This window comes from Leiobunum rupestre, chromosome 7 (genome assembly GCF_980474605.1).
Source record: "Leiobunum rupestre chromosome 7, qqLeiRupe1.1.hap1, whole genome shotgun sequence".
Taxonomy (NCBI): Eukaryota; Metazoa; Arthropoda; class Arachnida; order Opiliones; family Sclerosomatidae; genus Leiobunum; species Leiobunum rupestre.
This window is the reverse complement of record NC_143390.1, coordinates 15,122,072-15,138,369: the sequence shown is the minus strand read 5'-3', so window position 1 is coordinate 15,138,369 and position 16,298 is coordinate 15,122,072. Positions and strand designations below refer to the sequence as shown.

At 31.8% G+C, this 16,298-nt stretch overlaps 4 protein-coding genes across 7 annotated transcripts; 3 read left to right on the top strand and 1 right to left on the bottom strand.

The window, feature by feature from the left end:
• The first annotated feature begins 449 nt into the window (after positions 1 to 449).
• LOC149934875 (tudor domain-containing protein 7-like) lies at positions 450 to 7,412 on the top strand. 2 transcript variants are annotated; one of them, XM_090154626.1, is made up of 24 exons: positions 450 to 608; positions 1,708 to 1,848; positions 1,907 to 2,012; positions 2,078 to 2,180; positions 2,254 to 2,337; positions 2,394 to 2,862; positions 2,923 to 3,147; positions 3,211 to 3,290; positions 3,351 to 3,481; positions 3,538 to 3,601; positions 3,665 to 3,823; positions 3,881 to 4,126; positions 4,188 to 4,300; positions 4,353 to 4,467; positions 5,119 to 5,241; positions 5,301 to 5,417; positions 5,479 to 5,583; positions 5,654 to 5,767; positions 5,834 to 5,955; positions 6,292 to 6,429; positions 6,503 to 6,635; positions 6,705 to 6,902; positions 6,960 to 7,080; positions 7,142 to 7,412. In XM_090154626.1, the coding sequence occupies exons 2-24, from the start codon at positions 1,758 to 1,760 to the stop codon at positions 7,366 to 7,368; spliced, it is 3,384 nt and encodes a 1,127-aa protein (XP_090010752.1). In that variant the 5' UTR covers positions 450 to 608; positions 1,708 to 1,757; the 3' UTR covers positions 7,369 to 7,412. The 2 variants fall into 2 exon arrangements, with proteins under 2 accessions (XP_090010752.1, XP_090010753.1); XM_090154627.1 differs by lacking the exon at positions 450 to 608 and adding an exon at positions 1,420 to 1,473.
• A 75-nt stretch (positions 7,413 to 7,487) lies between these two features.
• Positions 7,488 to 8,874, bottom strand: mRpL46 (mitochondrial ribosomal protein L46). Of its 2 annotated transcripts, XM_090154629.1 has the most exons (6): positions 8,776 to 8,874; positions 8,577 to 8,711; positions 8,332 to 8,512; positions 8,140 to 8,276; positions 7,816 to 8,081; positions 7,488 to 7,744 (listed from the first exon to the last, which is right to left on the bottom strand). In XM_090154629.1, the coding sequence occupies exons 2-6, from the start codon at positions 8,698 to 8,700 to the stop codon at positions 7,523 to 7,525; spliced, it is 930 nt and encodes a 309-aa protein (XP_090010755.1). In that variant the 5' UTR covers positions 8,701 to 8,711; positions 8,776 to 8,874; the 3' UTR covers positions 7,488 to 7,522. The 2 variants fall into 2 exon arrangements, with proteins under 2 accessions (XP_090010755.1, XP_090010756.1); XM_090154630.1 differs by lacking the exon at positions 8,776 to 8,874 and having other exon boundaries at positions 8,577 to 8,758.
• Positions 8,793 to 14,264, top strand: fws (Conserved oligomeric Golgi complex subunit 5 four way stop). The gene is made up of 19 exons (XM_090154628.1): positions 8,793 to 8,999; positions 9,149 to 9,288; positions 9,354 to 9,466; positions 9,528 to 9,721; positions 9,792 to 9,925; positions 9,989 to 10,157; positions 10,232 to 10,350; positions 10,686 to 10,763; positions 10,830 to 10,911; positions 10,976 to 10,996; positions 11,101 to 11,209; positions 11,277 to 11,456; positions 11,533 to 11,632; positions 12,390 to 12,500; positions 12,562 to 12,728; positions 12,786 to 12,932; positions 13,002 to 13,314; positions 13,855 to 13,934; positions 13,996 to 14,264. The coding sequence occupies exons 1-19, from the start codon at positions 8,951 to 8,953 to the stop codon at positions 14,117 to 14,119; spliced, it is 2,430 nt and encodes an 809-aa protein (XP_090010754.1). The 5' UTR covers positions 8,793 to 8,950; the 3' UTR covers positions 14,120 to 14,264.
• A 78-nt stretch (positions 14,265 to 14,342) lies between these two features.
• On the top strand, positions 14,343 to 15,530 carry LOC149934872 (uncharacterized). Of its 2 annotated transcripts, XM_090154633.1 has the most exons (3): positions 14,343 to 14,479; positions 14,544 to 14,711; positions 14,790 to 15,530. In XM_090154633.1, exons 1-3 carry the CDS (start codon positions 14,476 to 14,478, stop codon positions 15,440 to 15,442), a joined length of 825 nt encoding a protein of 274 aa, XP_090010759.1. In that variant the 5' UTR covers positions 14,343 to 14,475; the 3' UTR covers positions 15,443 to 15,530. The 2 variants fall into 2 exon arrangements, with proteins under 2 accessions (XP_090010759.1, XP_090010758.1); XM_090154632.1 differs by having other exon boundaries at positions 14,344 to 14,479; positions 14,544 to 15,530.
• The last annotated feature ends 768 nt before the right edge of the window (positions 15,531 to 16,298 follow it).

The following is a 16,298-nucleotide window of genomic DNA, read 5'->3' as shown; positions in this document are numbered from 1 at the left end:
TCAGAAATGCAGGGGGGCTATAGCCCACTTCAGCCCACCCTTAGTGCCGCTACTGAGTACATCGTATTCACTAGTAGAGTAATACCCATAGAAATCGGATAACAATTTGTTATCCGATTTCTATGGCAATACCATGGCTTTTTCAGGCAACACGTATTATTCGATTATGCAAATTTTTCAGAGGTAGCAAGGCACTGAAGGCAGTATCTGTTGCGCTGCCCCAGCATATGGTTCCGTAACTGGACAAATTAAACAGGAAAAATAAAACTAAAAGGATATAGAATCCATAAAAATACAAATTGTATACAAAAATACAGATAGATACAAAGAATATAAAACATAAATGGCACCGAAAATAGGTGAGAGATGAAAAGTCAATATGACTTCGTACGATGGTATCAACAGCAAGCATTTCAGGAAAATATATTTATAAATTGGAAGCCGTGTAAAATAATTTCAATGACGTAGCGAAACCGAAACTGGAACGTTTTTTCGCGCCGTTAATTTTCTTCATAGCGCAAATTCAGCACCTCTGCTTTTCCGCATTGACATTCCATCTGGGTTTGGCGTTATTCAGTGAAGACGATTTTTATTTATTTTCCAATTTGGTGAGATTATGTTTAATTTTTAGTGTATTTTTGAAAATTTCAATAAATTTCATATCAAAGCAATGTAAACATCATAGGTTTGATAAGATATAGTTTAAATTATAACATTGAAGGAAAAGCTAAGAAATGTACCTAATAGACTTGGCTAAAGAGTAATTAAAAATCCAGCGTTTTTCTGGTTGGCGTTGGTACCACCCTCTTTTGCTACTAATTCTATTGCTTGAAATTTACCATAGTATCTATATAAAACCTCAAATAAGTAAACATTAACTTCCATAAAATTAAGCTAAGTAACTCTAAATTATTGGCCTTTTTTACTGATTTGGGTGTTATGTAGTTTTTATTCTATAGTAAAATTCTTAAGATTTATCATGTAATTTAGCATTTTCTATAGTAGTAATTAGCTAACTGCTAGTTGCTACTCTGGAAAATTGTAATTTTATACATTTTTTGTGGCATTAGTATTTTTAATATGGTGTTTGATCTTTCGCTAGATTTTAAGCTCTTAACCTCAAATTAAAGGTTAACAAATGATCATAATGAGAGCAAGTTTTAAGGTTCACTGTAGTAAAAATAACTAGTGGGTGCTCTTTTCTATTAATCAAATTCCACTCGATGTCATTGTCACATGCATTCCTTATCCTCTGCTAGAAGCATATTGCCAAACTTTTCATGGGTCACTCAACAAATTTCGAGATATACATTATTCCCATATTTCCCCTTAAATAAATGAAGGGTCTGGATCCATGTGAAAAAATGCTGGAATTTTCCCTAACATTTAACACCCTGAATTATTACAGTTGATAGTTCCATTTATTTATTAAATTAAATTTTTTTTAACAATGTTTTTTTTCTTTCATAAAAAGTATGTGCCATTGTGGGTCAAACCTCGTTTTATCTATCTGTGTTCTAGTGGTTCTCTAAAAGTTATGTTTGGTGTGGATCTCGTGTAATGTTCATGTATAATTCAGGAATGCCATAAATTCCTAGAATGGTTGTTGAACCAGGAAATCTTAAGCTTGTTTATTAATTTCCATAGTCTAATTTGGAGCTGAATAAATTTCAGTATCCATTAAACTTATCTTATATTCAAATTTAGGTAAGAAAGTTAAATTTCCGAAGAGTTCTTAACAATAAACTTGTTTCACCATGGTGGGTGAAACAAAAGAAAAGATCGCACCATTGTTGAGGAGTTTGTTAGTAACTTTCAAAGATGGAATTCTTGTGAACAATTTGCAACGTAAGTTTTCAAACCAATATATCCTAAGCATATGTCTATTTGGTTTTCTACATCATAGATGAGTATCGATTAGTGATGGGTGATCCTATCCAATATCAAGCAATGGGTTTCCCGACTTTGGAACATTTTTTAAAGTCTATGCCAGATGTTTGTACTTTGGAAAGGTTGTGGTATAAATCTCATAAACTCTTTTTGCGAGTGCCTACTTATTTTTTCAATGGGGCTTCAGGCAACCAAATGGCCAGGTTGTATGCAAAGCTGTGATTGGAGACAAAGGTAGCCATATCCAAATACTGGTAGCAAAAACAAGAACTTCCAAATCAAGGTCTAAGGTAATTATTCAGTTAAATCTATGGGATAAATTACCTTTAACTCAAAATTTAACTAGACTTATTTTCATTATAGCCCAAACGAAAAATCAGAAATTTTGAAAATAATTACTCTTTTAAGCGGAATTCAGCTAATAGGAGTTTTAGACAAAACAATAGGGTAAATTTAGGTTTCTCTCAATACGAAAATTACTCCTAATTTTTCTATGTTATCAGGAAAACTGGCCACCTGTAAAGAAACGATACGAACCACCTCCCAGGTTTGGTAGGCAAGTCCCTAATAACTACCCAAGACAAGACAGTGCGGCTTCATACAATGCCAAGCAGCAACCTCCACCACTAGCCAATTCCCAAAATTATAAAAATCAAGCAGCTATCGTTAATGGGGTAAATTCATCTTGGCAGGAACAATCGTCATCCAAAACCAATAACCATCAAAATGTCCAGAATCATACACGCAATATAGACAATCCTTCTGTTTTTAACGAAAAAGCAAGTAATGATGTTCCATCATCGTCTTGGAAATCCGAGGACTCCAACAATACAGGAAAAATTTATCCCTCTGTGCCACATTCTAGAGTTCCAATTCCCTACAAACCCCAAAGCTATTCTGTAATCAACCGTGTTATAACACCTGAGGCCAGTATTTCCCCAGAACCCACTTCTCCTGCTTTGGTTGAAGCCAGTAAGTTTCATTTTGAATTAACAAATCTTTCGGAATAGTGTTTAATTTTTTCAATTTTAGAATCATGCCGACAAATGGTGGAAAATTATGCAATAATTAAAGGCACTATTGCCAAGTTTAAAACATTACCGGTCCCTCGCAAAAGACCGGGTAAACCCTATTATTTGTCTACCCTGTCGTTGCTTGGCCATGATTACAAGTCGTACCCAGCTGAAAAAAATTCCGAAGAAGAAGCCAATGAGGAAGCGGCCAAGAATGCGGTTGAGGAGTTGAAACTGCGTGAAAGTAGGGTCTAATAAATATTCTTAGACTAAAATGTTTTAGCCATATTTATCTTTATTTTTGCAGTGAATGCTTCAAAGGTTTTGCCTGCAACTCCATGCTCTACCGAAGAAGAACTCTCCGTTATGGTGCAAAGGCTTTTACAAGTAAAGTTAAAAGATATTTTTTTTATTTTCTGTTAATAATTCCTTTTTGATTATATTTAGATTGTTGAGCCGAAGAACAATGGTATATGGCATAGCAACGCTCAGAAAGAGTTTGAAAAACTCTACGGAGAAAAATTACCAACAACGTGGCTTAATATTCTTAAAGAAAAGCACTTAATTAGAGTGGAAACGTAAGTTTTTTTCAACAATTTTTAGTATTAAATTTTAAAATTCTTGATCACCTTAGTATCACGGGAGATTCTGAAGATGTTAATCGGTTTATTCTTTACCCAAGTCTAGCAAGTTCTGGAGTAATGTCATATTTATTCTTATTTTTAATTTATTGATTAATCTCATTTTCAACTTGATTTAAGGACCGAATAACTCTAACAAGCCCATCAACTGTGACTGCATCTTTTTCATATTCGTACCCTCCTGACTTAGTTCATCCCGATGACAACCAGTGGGAAGTGTACGTTTGCCACGTTGAACAAGATTCAACAAATATTTGCATTAGACTAATAGAATATGCTGTAAGTTTCTCTCACGACGTATGAAATATCTATAACAGGAGTATTTGCTAATTTCAGTCGGAGTTTGAAGAATTGGCCAATAAAATGAATGATTTCTACAAACACGCTAAAAAGCCTGTCCATGGAATAACCATTGAAGAATTTTATTGCGCTGAGGATGAAGACTCATTCCATCGAGTTATAATCAAAAATGTTCAAGATAATTTCGTTCTCTGTCATTTTGTGGATCACGGTGATTATTTGTTAATTGATATCAACAAAGTCTTTGAATTACCCAAAAAGTTCTTAGACCTTCCCTGCCAGGTATTGATCTTACTTGGATTATTGGAGCTTGTGTGTCATAACTATGTGATATTGATTATAGGCAATTCATTGCGAATTAACTGGATTAGAATATTTGTGGTGCGATACTAAAACCACGGAAAATCTAATAAATTTAACTCTTGATAAATCTTTTGTAGCAGAAATCACCCACAGGTGGGTTTGTCTTAAATCTGCAAAGGTGTCCTTATTAATTTTTTATTTTTAGAGATGAAGTACTTTCGTTAATATTATTCGATACTTCCACGGAAGAAGACATAAATATTAACCAAAAAATCTATGAAAGGGCACTATCAAATTCTTTGAAGCCCTGTTTTCCTGATGTAATGTATTTTCTTTTGCCTTTTATATTAGTTTTGGCCTATATCGATATTGGAGATTCAGGAAATCATAACTGATAATTGCCGATAGCAATGGCTGCGTTCAGTATCTCTTAAAAAGCTCGGCTCAGCGCTGAGCTTAACGGTCAGGAGGTTATTTACCAAACTTTTTTTTACGTTTCCCGTCCGTTGAGCTAGGAAGTCATCATTTTCGAGCAGGTTATTCAGTTTGCTCAATGGTCACGTGACCTCAGAGCAGTGAGTAAGGCTAGCTGCAGATGCTGCAACAGACTACATTTTACAAAATTTACAAAAAGTGTAAAAATGCGTTCAACAAAATCCTAATATCATATCAGTTTCAGCCCAAAACTATTTTATACAATAAGTAATACATGTATAGTGAAAATAAGTTTAATATGATGATCCATGTACTATAAAGTTATTACGTAAAATTTACAGACTTACAAACATTAACTTTCGGGATTTTATATTGTTGCGCAATTGTATGCTATTTTTAAAAAAAGCAGTGCAAAGACTTGTACCATCTCGTGGAGAGTTGTCAGTCTTGATGAAACAATCTTATCACTTTAAATTAGCATTAAGAGAATAGCAAGTGATTTAAGTCTACATACAATATAAATTTTCTTATTTCAGTCCGGAGTTGGAGAAGCTTACCTAACACATGTTTTTGATAATGGCGACATTTATTTAAAACCAGAAGGAGTAGGAGTTACAATATTGAATGAGCTTATCAATGATAATACACAATTATTTGAGGTAAATATTTGTTGTTTGTTACAAAAAACCTATTAATGTGCGTTTTTTAATGTTTTTAGGAAGGTCTTCAATCTTCATCTCAAATTGAGTTTTTGAAAATGTACATTACTAAGAAAACAAATCTATGGAAGAGAGTTTTGTTAGTTTCAGAAATGCACAAACCTGAAGCTCAAGATGTAAATTTAAAACCTAAATATGTTTTGATTGAACATTTTATGATTATTTTAACATTCTTAGGTAGAAGTTATGTATGTCGATTATGGGAACACTGACATTATTCCAATTCAAAATTTGGTTGAAATTAACTCTATCTGTGATATTCTAGTCAAGCTTCCTCCTCAGGTTTTTAAATATGCTTAAATATAAATCATAAAAATTGCTTTAATTTTTTATTCATAAAATGTACTTTCAGCTTCTAAGATGTAGAATGAACGAAGTACCATCTTCTAAAGAGCTTCAATGGACGGTAAGAGCCAAAAACAAACTGTTACAAATGGTGCCTGATAATGATCGTCTTTCTGTGAAGGTAAATATGTCTATTCCGAGAGCTCTCGTGTATTTACTTATATTATGTTTTGTACATCCATTTTAGGTTATCCCAAATACGGAAGCAAGCATTCAAGATTTTCCTGAAGTTCAACTTTTTAAAAAAAATGAAAGGATGGAGTTGATTTCAATAAATCAAACCTTAGCTTTTACACCTGATATATTTGAGTATGTTTTGGGCTTATTGCTTACCTGAAGCTTGCGTCCAAAGTTTGTATTAAACACTGAGGGGTTAAATAGTCTAACTACATGTTTTCCTCGCAACATCCTTTTCAAGAGCTGTGACCTGAATAGTTAACCAAGGCAAATGGTTCCTAAAATTGCTAACAATTGCGGGAATTTTAAAACTTCCGAATTCAGCTAATGTGGGCTTTCCTGAGGCATCATCAATAGTGAAAAAATTCATGGAGTTAGATAGTTCAAACCTGAATAGGATTTATTATGAACTTCCCATTGCAATCTTTCTATTTAAATAATTTTTCTATGCTTTCCATATTTTTTCAGTTATCCCAGCCAAACTGAGGAAAGTAGCAAAACTGAGAAAAGTTTTGCGCCGCTAAAAAGACCTAGCTCAATCACCTTGAGGTCACAGCGTAACAGCCAATCATCTTTGTTATCTCCAACGTTTTTGACCTCTCCTAGGTAAGGTTTTTTTGCAAAATTTGTTAACACCAGCTTAGCATTTTATTATATTTCATTTATTATTGCATTCAAGTCCTTTGTCAACAAACTTCGATGTAAGTGGTGGAGCCCTAAATTTAGCACCCCTCGTTCCAATTGAAATTCCTCCTGTGGGTCAGTATATGGATGTTTTAGTACAAACGGCTGCTAACCCAAATACCTTTTTCGTAAGTCAAATTTAATATTAAGGCTTGCATTTCCCAAATTACTTTATTTTGGATTCAATTACTTAACAGGTGCATGCACGGACGCATTCTTCAGGTTACAATATGTTATTTGACAAAATGCAAGAATTCTATAATCTAGATGAAAACATTCTTGAAAATAATATGGATTTGATTAAGCCGGGCCTCTTCTATGCTGTGAAAAATGATCAAGACGGATTTTGGTACAGAGGCTGGGTCAGTCAGATAGTCTCCAATGATCCTGTTTTCGTAAGTTTTTAAAATATTTACTTCTTAGACGACTTTTTTATATTTATTTTTAAATAGATTGTAATCTACCTTGTTGATTATGGAGAATTCATTCAACAAGTCAATTTACCTTCCATTCAGACACTATATTCGCAGTTTAGAACTACTCCTATGCAAGCCATTAAAGCTAAACTAGCTGGCAAGTTTTTAGTCTGAAATTATTTGGCTTACCTTAATTAAATATCTTCGTTTTTTTTTAGGTGTTGAACCTATCCATCTGGATTACGAACTCAATCATATTACTTTTTTCCAAGAATTAGTCCAAAGTAAAGCATTTGTAGCAAAAATAGAGGACAAAGAAAAAGATACATCAATTTCTTTAAGTAGCTCAATAGTGACTTTCACTCTTATTGATACATCAACATCTGTGGATGTGTACATTTCTAACCTTCTCATCGATAAAGGTTTTGCAAAAGCTATTGTATAAGATGTTTCTTCTTTCCTTTTTGTATGTATTATTTTAATCTTTCGTTCCTTTTTAAAAAAAAATAAAGGTTATACTTTCAAACTCAATTCCAAAAGTTCATTTATTACTTGAAATAAAATTTTAGTTTTTTAACCTATAATATAATTACAATAGTTTATTTTTGAACAACTGCAGCTCTAACAACAATAGATTTATCAGTTTCTTCAATTTCTTCAGTTTGACTATCATTATCTATTAGAAAGTTCTCTACTGCTTTACAATACTCTTTTTGTAAATATTTTGGCAGTTCAGATTTAGTTAACCACATGAACTTCATTTGATTGTTATTGTCTAAGGTTATATCTCCTTTCAAATATTGCCCTTTGAAGAAAAATACCTGTTAACAGAAATTCAATTAGAAATTGAAACATCAAACGGTTTAAACCTCATAAAAAAGATAAACCCGACCTTGGCACCGAAAATATTGTCATCTTTACGCGCAGATTTGGGATATTTATATTTATAGTGTCCAACTGGAGAATTTCCCATAATCCGAATGCTCAAATTAGGCCCAACTGTTTCAGTAAAGCCTCGTTCCACAGTTTCCTTCAGAGTTTCTCCGTCTTTACGAATTGCTTGGGGTAAAATCCAGTGACTATCTTTACCTAGTTTTTGTTGGATCACTAAATATAGTGATTTATCGAGATGTCTGTCCTTGGAAGTTTTAATGTCAGCTGGAAAAAGTTAAGTTTTACACTTATTTTCAATTTGAGAAAGTCAAAACAATTATACTTGTTTCTCTAGATGCTGGAACAAATTTGGAAAATTCATCTTGATATTTATCTTCTTCATCTCTAGCAGTTAATTTAGTGCCTTTTTCAATGTCTATAATGTCAGCTTCCTCGTTCTTCAGTTTTTCCGCTAATTCCCTAAATTTATCAAGTTTATTAGGGCTTTATAGTATGGTATTTTGTGACTTCTTACAAGTCTTCTTTATGCCTCAATTCATGATCACTAAATAAGCTTGATTCAACTTCAATTTTTTGCAGCATTTCCCAGTACTCTTTTTCTAGTTTATTCATAGCTGTACTAATTTCAGATTTTCTTTCTACACACAAAGCACCAACCAGGTGCCAATTTGACATTTTTCGGACCACATTGTATGCTGTGAAACAAGCATTATTATAATATAAACTGCGACAACTATGGAAAAGCAAAAGCTGTACCACCTGGGAGGTTTCTTTGATATATTAGTAAACAATTTCCAATTTGTAAGCATTTGTTTCCTCTTAAAATTTGAGTAAGTGGTGGGAGCGACTTGGATAGGGAAGAAACCACTGACGACAAAGTCATCCTAGAATCTTCTACTTAAATATTTTAAGTTAATAAAAATAATAATATTTTTTTAAATTTTAAAACAAATTTAACCTCAGTCGAAGCACTGTCAAAAACGACCGGCCGCGCTCATGAGAAGGAAGTGGGAAGTTATAGAGGTCAAAGGGCGAATTTCTCTGTCATGGCCGTGGGCAGAGATAATTAAGAGATTTTGAACTGGGCTCATTAATTTGCGCTATTCAATGTTTGAACAATAAGGAAATTAACAATGACGGAACAAAAAGAGTCATCCCTTTTGCATGAATTTTCGCAAGATGGTAAGATATATTTATAATTTTTTTGATGAGGATGCATGGTGATATTTGATTTTCGGCCTTTGTAATTTATATTCTGTCTATAATTTATCCAAGGTCTAACCATAGTTAAATATTTTTTAATACTTTAATGTGATTTAACAAACAAATAGATGTGTTTAAGAAGTTTTTGGATGAAAAGCTTGATGTCAGAGCGTTAGCTTCAACTGCTATTCAAACAGTGGCTGTGAATGAACAGTTAGCGAAGCTGCAAAGTGGTATTTCCTTACTAGATAAAGAGTTACATGATCAGGTAGTTGGAACATGAACTAATCTGGGTACGTCTTGTGTCTGAGCTAATAGCAATATTTATTCTAGGTCTCTCATCACCATGAAGACCTTCTATCTCAAGCCACAGAGATTGAAACTCTTGAAAGTCTGTTGCAGATGATTCAGAGTAGAATTCAGACACTAATGGCAACAGCTGAGAGGTTTATTTTCTTAGGAAATAATTAGCTCTCCATTTAATTTCATTTATGGGCCTTTATTTAGGTTGAGAGCTAAGGTCGTTGAACCCTTCGATCGTGTCGCAAATCAAACTAGCACTTTATCCAAACTGCAAGAAGCCTGTGATCTTATAAGAAGAATAAGTCGTGTTTTACAGCTGAGTGCACGTCTTCAAGATCATTTGAAAGTAGAAAAGGATAAAAACATAACAAATGCAGCTCAGTGTTTGCATGAATTAGGTATACTGATTTACTTACTGTGAAATTGTGTCATTTAAAGTTTTATAAAGTTAATTTATTTTTCTACTAGATTATATATTAGATGGTAGTGCAAATTTATCAGCAATAAAGATTTTAGAGAAAGATATAAAACTAATACATGATTCTCGTGTGGAAGTGGAGAAGAAAGCTCATGTCATGCTTATTAGAGGACTAAAAACCTTGGTTAATTATACATGAGTTGTTATTAATACATTGTATATCACTTATTTTGAAATAATTTAATAGGATCCAAATCTCCTGGGAACTTCTTTGCAAGTCTTTTATAATCTTCAAGTTTTGGCACCAACTGTTCAAAATATTATCAGCCAGACCACCAATAAACTCAAAGAAGACGTAGAAAATGCTCTTGATGTCAATAAAATCAATAAAAATCAAAATGTAACTTCTGGGAAAGGTTGTTACTGTCATATTTTACACAATCTTTTACCTTTTTTTAAATTATAGACCAATTTATTCCATTTTAAATAGCTATGGGTACCCCTGGTGGAGCTTCAATGCCAACAGTGGGAACTACGGCTCAACTAAGGGCAACATTTTGGAACAACATTGAGAAAATGACGGAGGATATTTATTCAACATCTTGTCAGGTAAAAGAAATCCACACTTTTTAGCCTCTTCCTCTATTATAGAGGAAAGAGGCTGTTATTTTCGCTCATTATGTATGCTATGAAGGTGAATAATACTGTGGAAGCTATAGGTCCGTAAGTTCCCCAGGAATTGACGAATTATCTTCTAGGGCACTCGATATAAATTTATTTCAGGCATCATACGATTGGTATTAGTTCTCTCTATCTACGTATGCCAGTGCTGAGCCGCGGTTTTCAATCAAAGGGGTAAAATAAAGAGTGCTAGGAGGAAGAGGCTACTATTGTGGCTGTGCCATCTTTTAATTTAATGCCCAGTCTTATCTTAACAATTTTAGATGCAGCATTTGCAAAAAGTTCTGGCAAAGAAGAGAGATCCAGTTTCGCATATGTTATTTGCTGAAGAACTAAGTAAAGTGCGTTATTTGAAAATACACTTTCATTAAAAAATGCCATAAAATTAATCTCACCTTTTATTATAGAACGGTGTGCCACATTTGATGTTGTCTTTTTGGAATGAAGTAACTGCCATTTTAACTGAAACACTGTTGAAAGCTGCCAAAAGTATTAACTACTGAAAATTTTACAATTATAATTAGTCTTAATCATGGTGTTTATTATTTTCAAGATTCAAGTTTCATTTCACAAGGTAAACGCTGGGATTATTTTTCTTTTCATCATGTACTAAGCCACTCTCAAACTAATTGCTCATAAATAATTTTGGTTATATTATTAAATTTATATCAATTGAAGCATTTGAGGGACAATTTCCTAAACTATTAAGATTATATTTGGAATTGTGGAAAAGACTACATACGGATGCTTCCATGTTGTTTGCCAAGGATTTGAATGAAAATTACGAGTTAAGAGTTTAATTTTTGCTTATCTATATTGTTAATTTAGTTTGCATAATATTTTACAAACTCTAGTCCCGAAAAGCTGCTACGGTCTACTCTCTCAACATTTGAGAACTCGTATTTGAAGAGATCCAGTTCCACGTTGCTTGATAAAGTTAATTTAGCCTTCTTGCAGTTGGATGTGTCTAGCTTGGGGCAGGATATCAATTCGGAAACTAAAGACATTGATGCCATTATGGATACTATTTCAAGGTAATACAAAATTAAAATTTGGAAGGTTCCACGTTTTGAACTTTTAATCATAATTTTTTTTTGGTTTTCATCGCAGGGAAGTTTTGCTGGGGAATTTTGATCCCATTTTAAGTGAAGGCATTGCTAAGAATATTGCCCAAACTGTTCATCTTTTGACTGAGAAGTGCGGGAAATTGGTACCGTATAATTTGAATTTAGCACTTTTAAATTTACATGATTAGCGATGCAGCAAACCAATGTGAAATGAATTTTAACAATTTATCAGTTTTCTTATAAATTACTGATTTTTATCAATTAATTGGGAAAACTACCTAAACTGATTTAAACTGATTTTTCTTTTCTATAATATTTTTCATAAGTATCGTGGTTTATTTACAATGACCTTTTTCTGCAACTCTACAACACAATTCTTTGCTCTTTTGTGACTCTTCACTGTAGCTATTGACTCAGATGGGGGGTTTTTTTTTCTTGATTACCCGTAACAGGCTCTCGGTAAAATATTTTCTAAATTGTCATAATTACGGAATGTTAGTAAAGGCTTATGGTAACAGTTAAATCAACCTCCTAATTGGAATTAGCTAAAATTTAATAATCACCAATACCAAAATTAAACGAACAGAATTTATCAGATTGTTATATTCCCCATGTTGGCGGTGTTTTCCTTATGAAGTAAAATTTGACTTGGAATTTGAAATTTTGCGCGCTCCTAGAGCAAAAAAAAAGTTTTTTTGTTTTTATACATAGAAATAGCAATTCCCAAATACAATTTATCGCGTCAAAATATGGGGATGGAAATTAGCTTTTATTTGACTTGACTTTATCATCATTTTCATAAGGAAAACGCCCTTGAATTCTGAGCGCTATTTCGATAACTTTGGTTCATTTACTTCTGCCAATACTATATATATTATTAAATCTCTCATTTTCATGTAGGCTTTATTTGACGAAGAATCTAAACAAGTTATTGATTCTCCTCGTCCCAGCCAAATTCTTATAGGAAAAGTAGTTCACATTCTCTGTCTATTTCATTCCAGAATAATTATGGTAATTTGATATTTATTAAATATAATTTTTTTAGTATTTGACATTTTTTTTCTTTTTCTAGTTTTTGGGTAGCAGTGCCGCTCCCAATCAAGTAGCTTGTCAAATAATTCTAGACTCATTAAAACATGTTGAAAATCAAATTGAAGCATTGGTTAAACCTCTATTAAATGCCGTATCAAATTCTATAGAAGCTATTATTTTGACAATGCATCAAGATGACTTCTCTGGGTATACGCCATTCAATTAATTAGTTGTTTAATATTTCAACTATACTATTTATTGCAGAAATAAAGTTTTACAGACTGCTGATGACTCACAAGTCACGATGGAACAGCCTTGTTCAGCATATATGCGCGAGCTTCAGTCTTTTATTGACAGATCTCAAAAGAACTATTTTTCCCTGTTTCCTAATCACCCTATTGTTAAAAAAAAGTACACTAATTACATTTCTCACGAACTTTTTAGTTATATTTAATTATACTAATTTTCCTAATTTTGAAGCTTGCAAAATCTGGCGAGTCGAGCAATGGAGTTGTTTGTGAGACACTCTAGTTTATTGAGGCCTTTGGAAGAGAATGGGAAGATGAAATTAGCGGCTGATTTCGCTCAAATGGAAATGGCTTTAGCACCGCTTTGTGATAACTTGGGCAATTTAGGAAGACCATATCGAATGTTGAGATCTTTTAGGCCATTGCTTTTCCAAACTCCCCAACACATTGCCAATTCTCCTGTGGTTGGGGATATCGTGCCTTATTCAATAGTTTTGCAATTTCTATTTTCCAAAGGCCCTAGTCAACTTAAATCTCCTTATCAGGTTAGTATTTTTATACATTTTAACTAGGCGTGTGCAAAATTTTTAGTGACAACAAATAATTTGTCCAAATTTCGAACAAAAAAATATTGAGAAAATAATATATATCAAGCATTTAGCATTTTCAAGCTGCTCAAATAATCACAGGCTTGATTCTTCCAAAACTAATCCATATAAATCTAATGAAACCCAACACCAAAAAAAATCTGGGAGGTAGGTTGATACTACTTGATAGTTGACAGTAGCATAGTTTTTCTACCTTCTAGTGAAACTTATTTCATTCTGAAATTTGTAAACTATAGATATAAAAAAAGATTTTTCAAAAACGGTTTGAAATTTAAATATTATTTGATATTTGGGTTTTGATTGGTTAACTGGCCCTTAAAAATATTCAACCAAAATTTCCATCATTTTGAATATTTGATTTGGTTTTGGACTCACTATGTTCTATTTTGTCTCTGAGAAATGGTATTTGCACATCCCTCATTTAACTTTTATATACTGCTGTATTCCTTCTTATAAATCTTTTATATTGACAAATAGGCTTCAGATTGGTCAATAGAGTATTATTCTAAATGGTTGGATGAAAATTCATCTGAGATTAAACGTTTGGCGTTAATTAGGTTGGCATTTTTTCCCCTAAACATCTGGGTCCTCTAAGATTACAGATAATTTTTTATTAAGGTCAACTTTAGAAGCCTACGCCCAGACTGTGAAGCAAAGAAACGAAAAAGAATTCACCCCAATATATCCAGTTATGATCGAAGTTTTGCACAAGGCACTTGCGGTTGTACAGGCGGAAGCCTGATTATTATCATTTAATTATGGTAAATGATATAAAGTATTCCAATATTTGTCTTAAAAAATGACTAATTGTTTGCGTATAAAGATAATATTAGCACATTAGTCGAGGCCTGTCACCTGCTAAAACTTTAATCAGTGTTATCTTATCTGGTTGGCCTTTATATTCTTATATTAAGAAATTTAAGATGATCTCTTTGAAGATTCTGTCTAAATGATACGCGCCATTCAGAGTGAAAGCTCTCATCTCAAGTGTTCTTTGGGTGGTGAAGCCTATTTTTTTATTAATTTATAAACTTTAATTTACGACATTGTTGTAATGCAAATTGAAGTTCTTTGAAACTGAAATTTGAATTTATTAAAATGGGTAAGTTGCATAAAATTTTATTAATTTTATCCGTTTTATTACAGTGTGAATTACATATTTCTAGGTTATTTCATCAAGGTTTTCATATTTTTATCTTTGACTACAATTTTAAACGGTAGTCCAACAATGAATAATAAAATAGACGAATCTAAAGTGCAAACGGAGAGCATAACTGAAGGAGTGTCTGTTCCTTGTGTCAATAAGAAAAAGGTTTTGGGAGAATCTGATGTTGGTATTGAATGCGTTCCTTTAACTGGGCACGACCGAGAACAAGTTCTCAGAATTGATAATACCTTAAAATCATTTGAAGGAGAGGTGGAAAGTGAAGAAGATTTTGAGAAAGAAAGCAAAGATTTAGTTGAAAAAATCAATACTGCAAACGTATTGGTCCCTGATGACGGTGGCCACACATATATGGGAGAATTAAAGATTGGGGAAAAATCGGTCTCTAATGACGTCAGTCCTGTAAATAGCGGGGAAAATTTAATTCCAACTGATGATAATTTTGAAGAAGGCAGCGGTTTTGTTGATAGTCTTGGCCAAAAAACTGACAAAGTTTTGCTTAAAGCAATTACCACAAAGGGCAACCAGGATAAAATTCCCAATCCTCAAGAAGGAACAGAGACTTCTATTGTACATAGTACTCCAAATAAGGTGTTAGAGAATGAGAAATCACCTTCGTTGAATATTCCATTGATAGAAAATGAAACTAATCTTAGCATGATCTACGCCGCTCCAAAAAGGCTTTCAACGGAAGAGCCAGCAGAATCCAGGCAAGTTTCTACTGCAAATTTTAATTTCTCTAGTGCTGTGGCTGGGTGGGCAGCAGGGTTTTTCGGAACTTTCACATTGATTGCTATTGGTGCCATGTGCGTGAAAAACAGAGAGAAGAAGGAAAAGAAAAACAAGAAATTTGCCGTTGAAGAAGTCCAAGATGAAGAAGAAATGATGGAAATGACGTGATTTTTTATTGCATAATTATTTTTTTGCAATTAGGTTAATTTTCATTTTTTGTATATCATATTGTTTAGTAAATTGTTTTTAAAGTAAATTCCTCTTTATTGAATCAATCAGGCTAATGGCTAAGCTAATCAAAAATTCAGATCTGCTGATCAAAATCCAGTTTATAATTGCTGAGACTATAGTTTATTAATTGCTAGGTCAAGTTTATTTATTTAATAATTTTTTATTAATTTAATATTTTTTTATTAATTTAATATTTTCTTATTAATTTAATATTTTTTTATTAATTTAATAATATTTTTTATTAATTTAATAATTTTTTATTAATTTAATATTTTTTTTATTAATTTAATATTTTTTATTAATTTAATAATTTTTTATTAATCTAATATTTTTTTATTAATTTAATAATATTTTTTATTAATTTAATAATTTTTTATTAATCTAATATTTTTTTATTAATTTAATAATATTTTTTGTTAATTTAATATTTTTTTATTAATTCAATATTTTTTATTTATTCAATAATTTTTTTTATTAATTTAATATTTTTTTATTAATTCAATAATTTTTTTTATTAATTTAATAATAAATTTATCAATTTAATAATAAATTTATCAATTTAATAATAAATTTATCAATTTAATAATAAATTTATCAATTTAATAATAAATTTATCAATTTAATAATAAATTTATCAATTTAATAATAAATTTATCAATTTAATAATAAATTTATCAATTTAATAATAAATTTATCAATTTAATAATAAATTTATCAATTTAATAATAAATTTATCAATTTAATAATAAATTTATCAATTTAATAATAAATTTATCAATTTAATAATAAATTT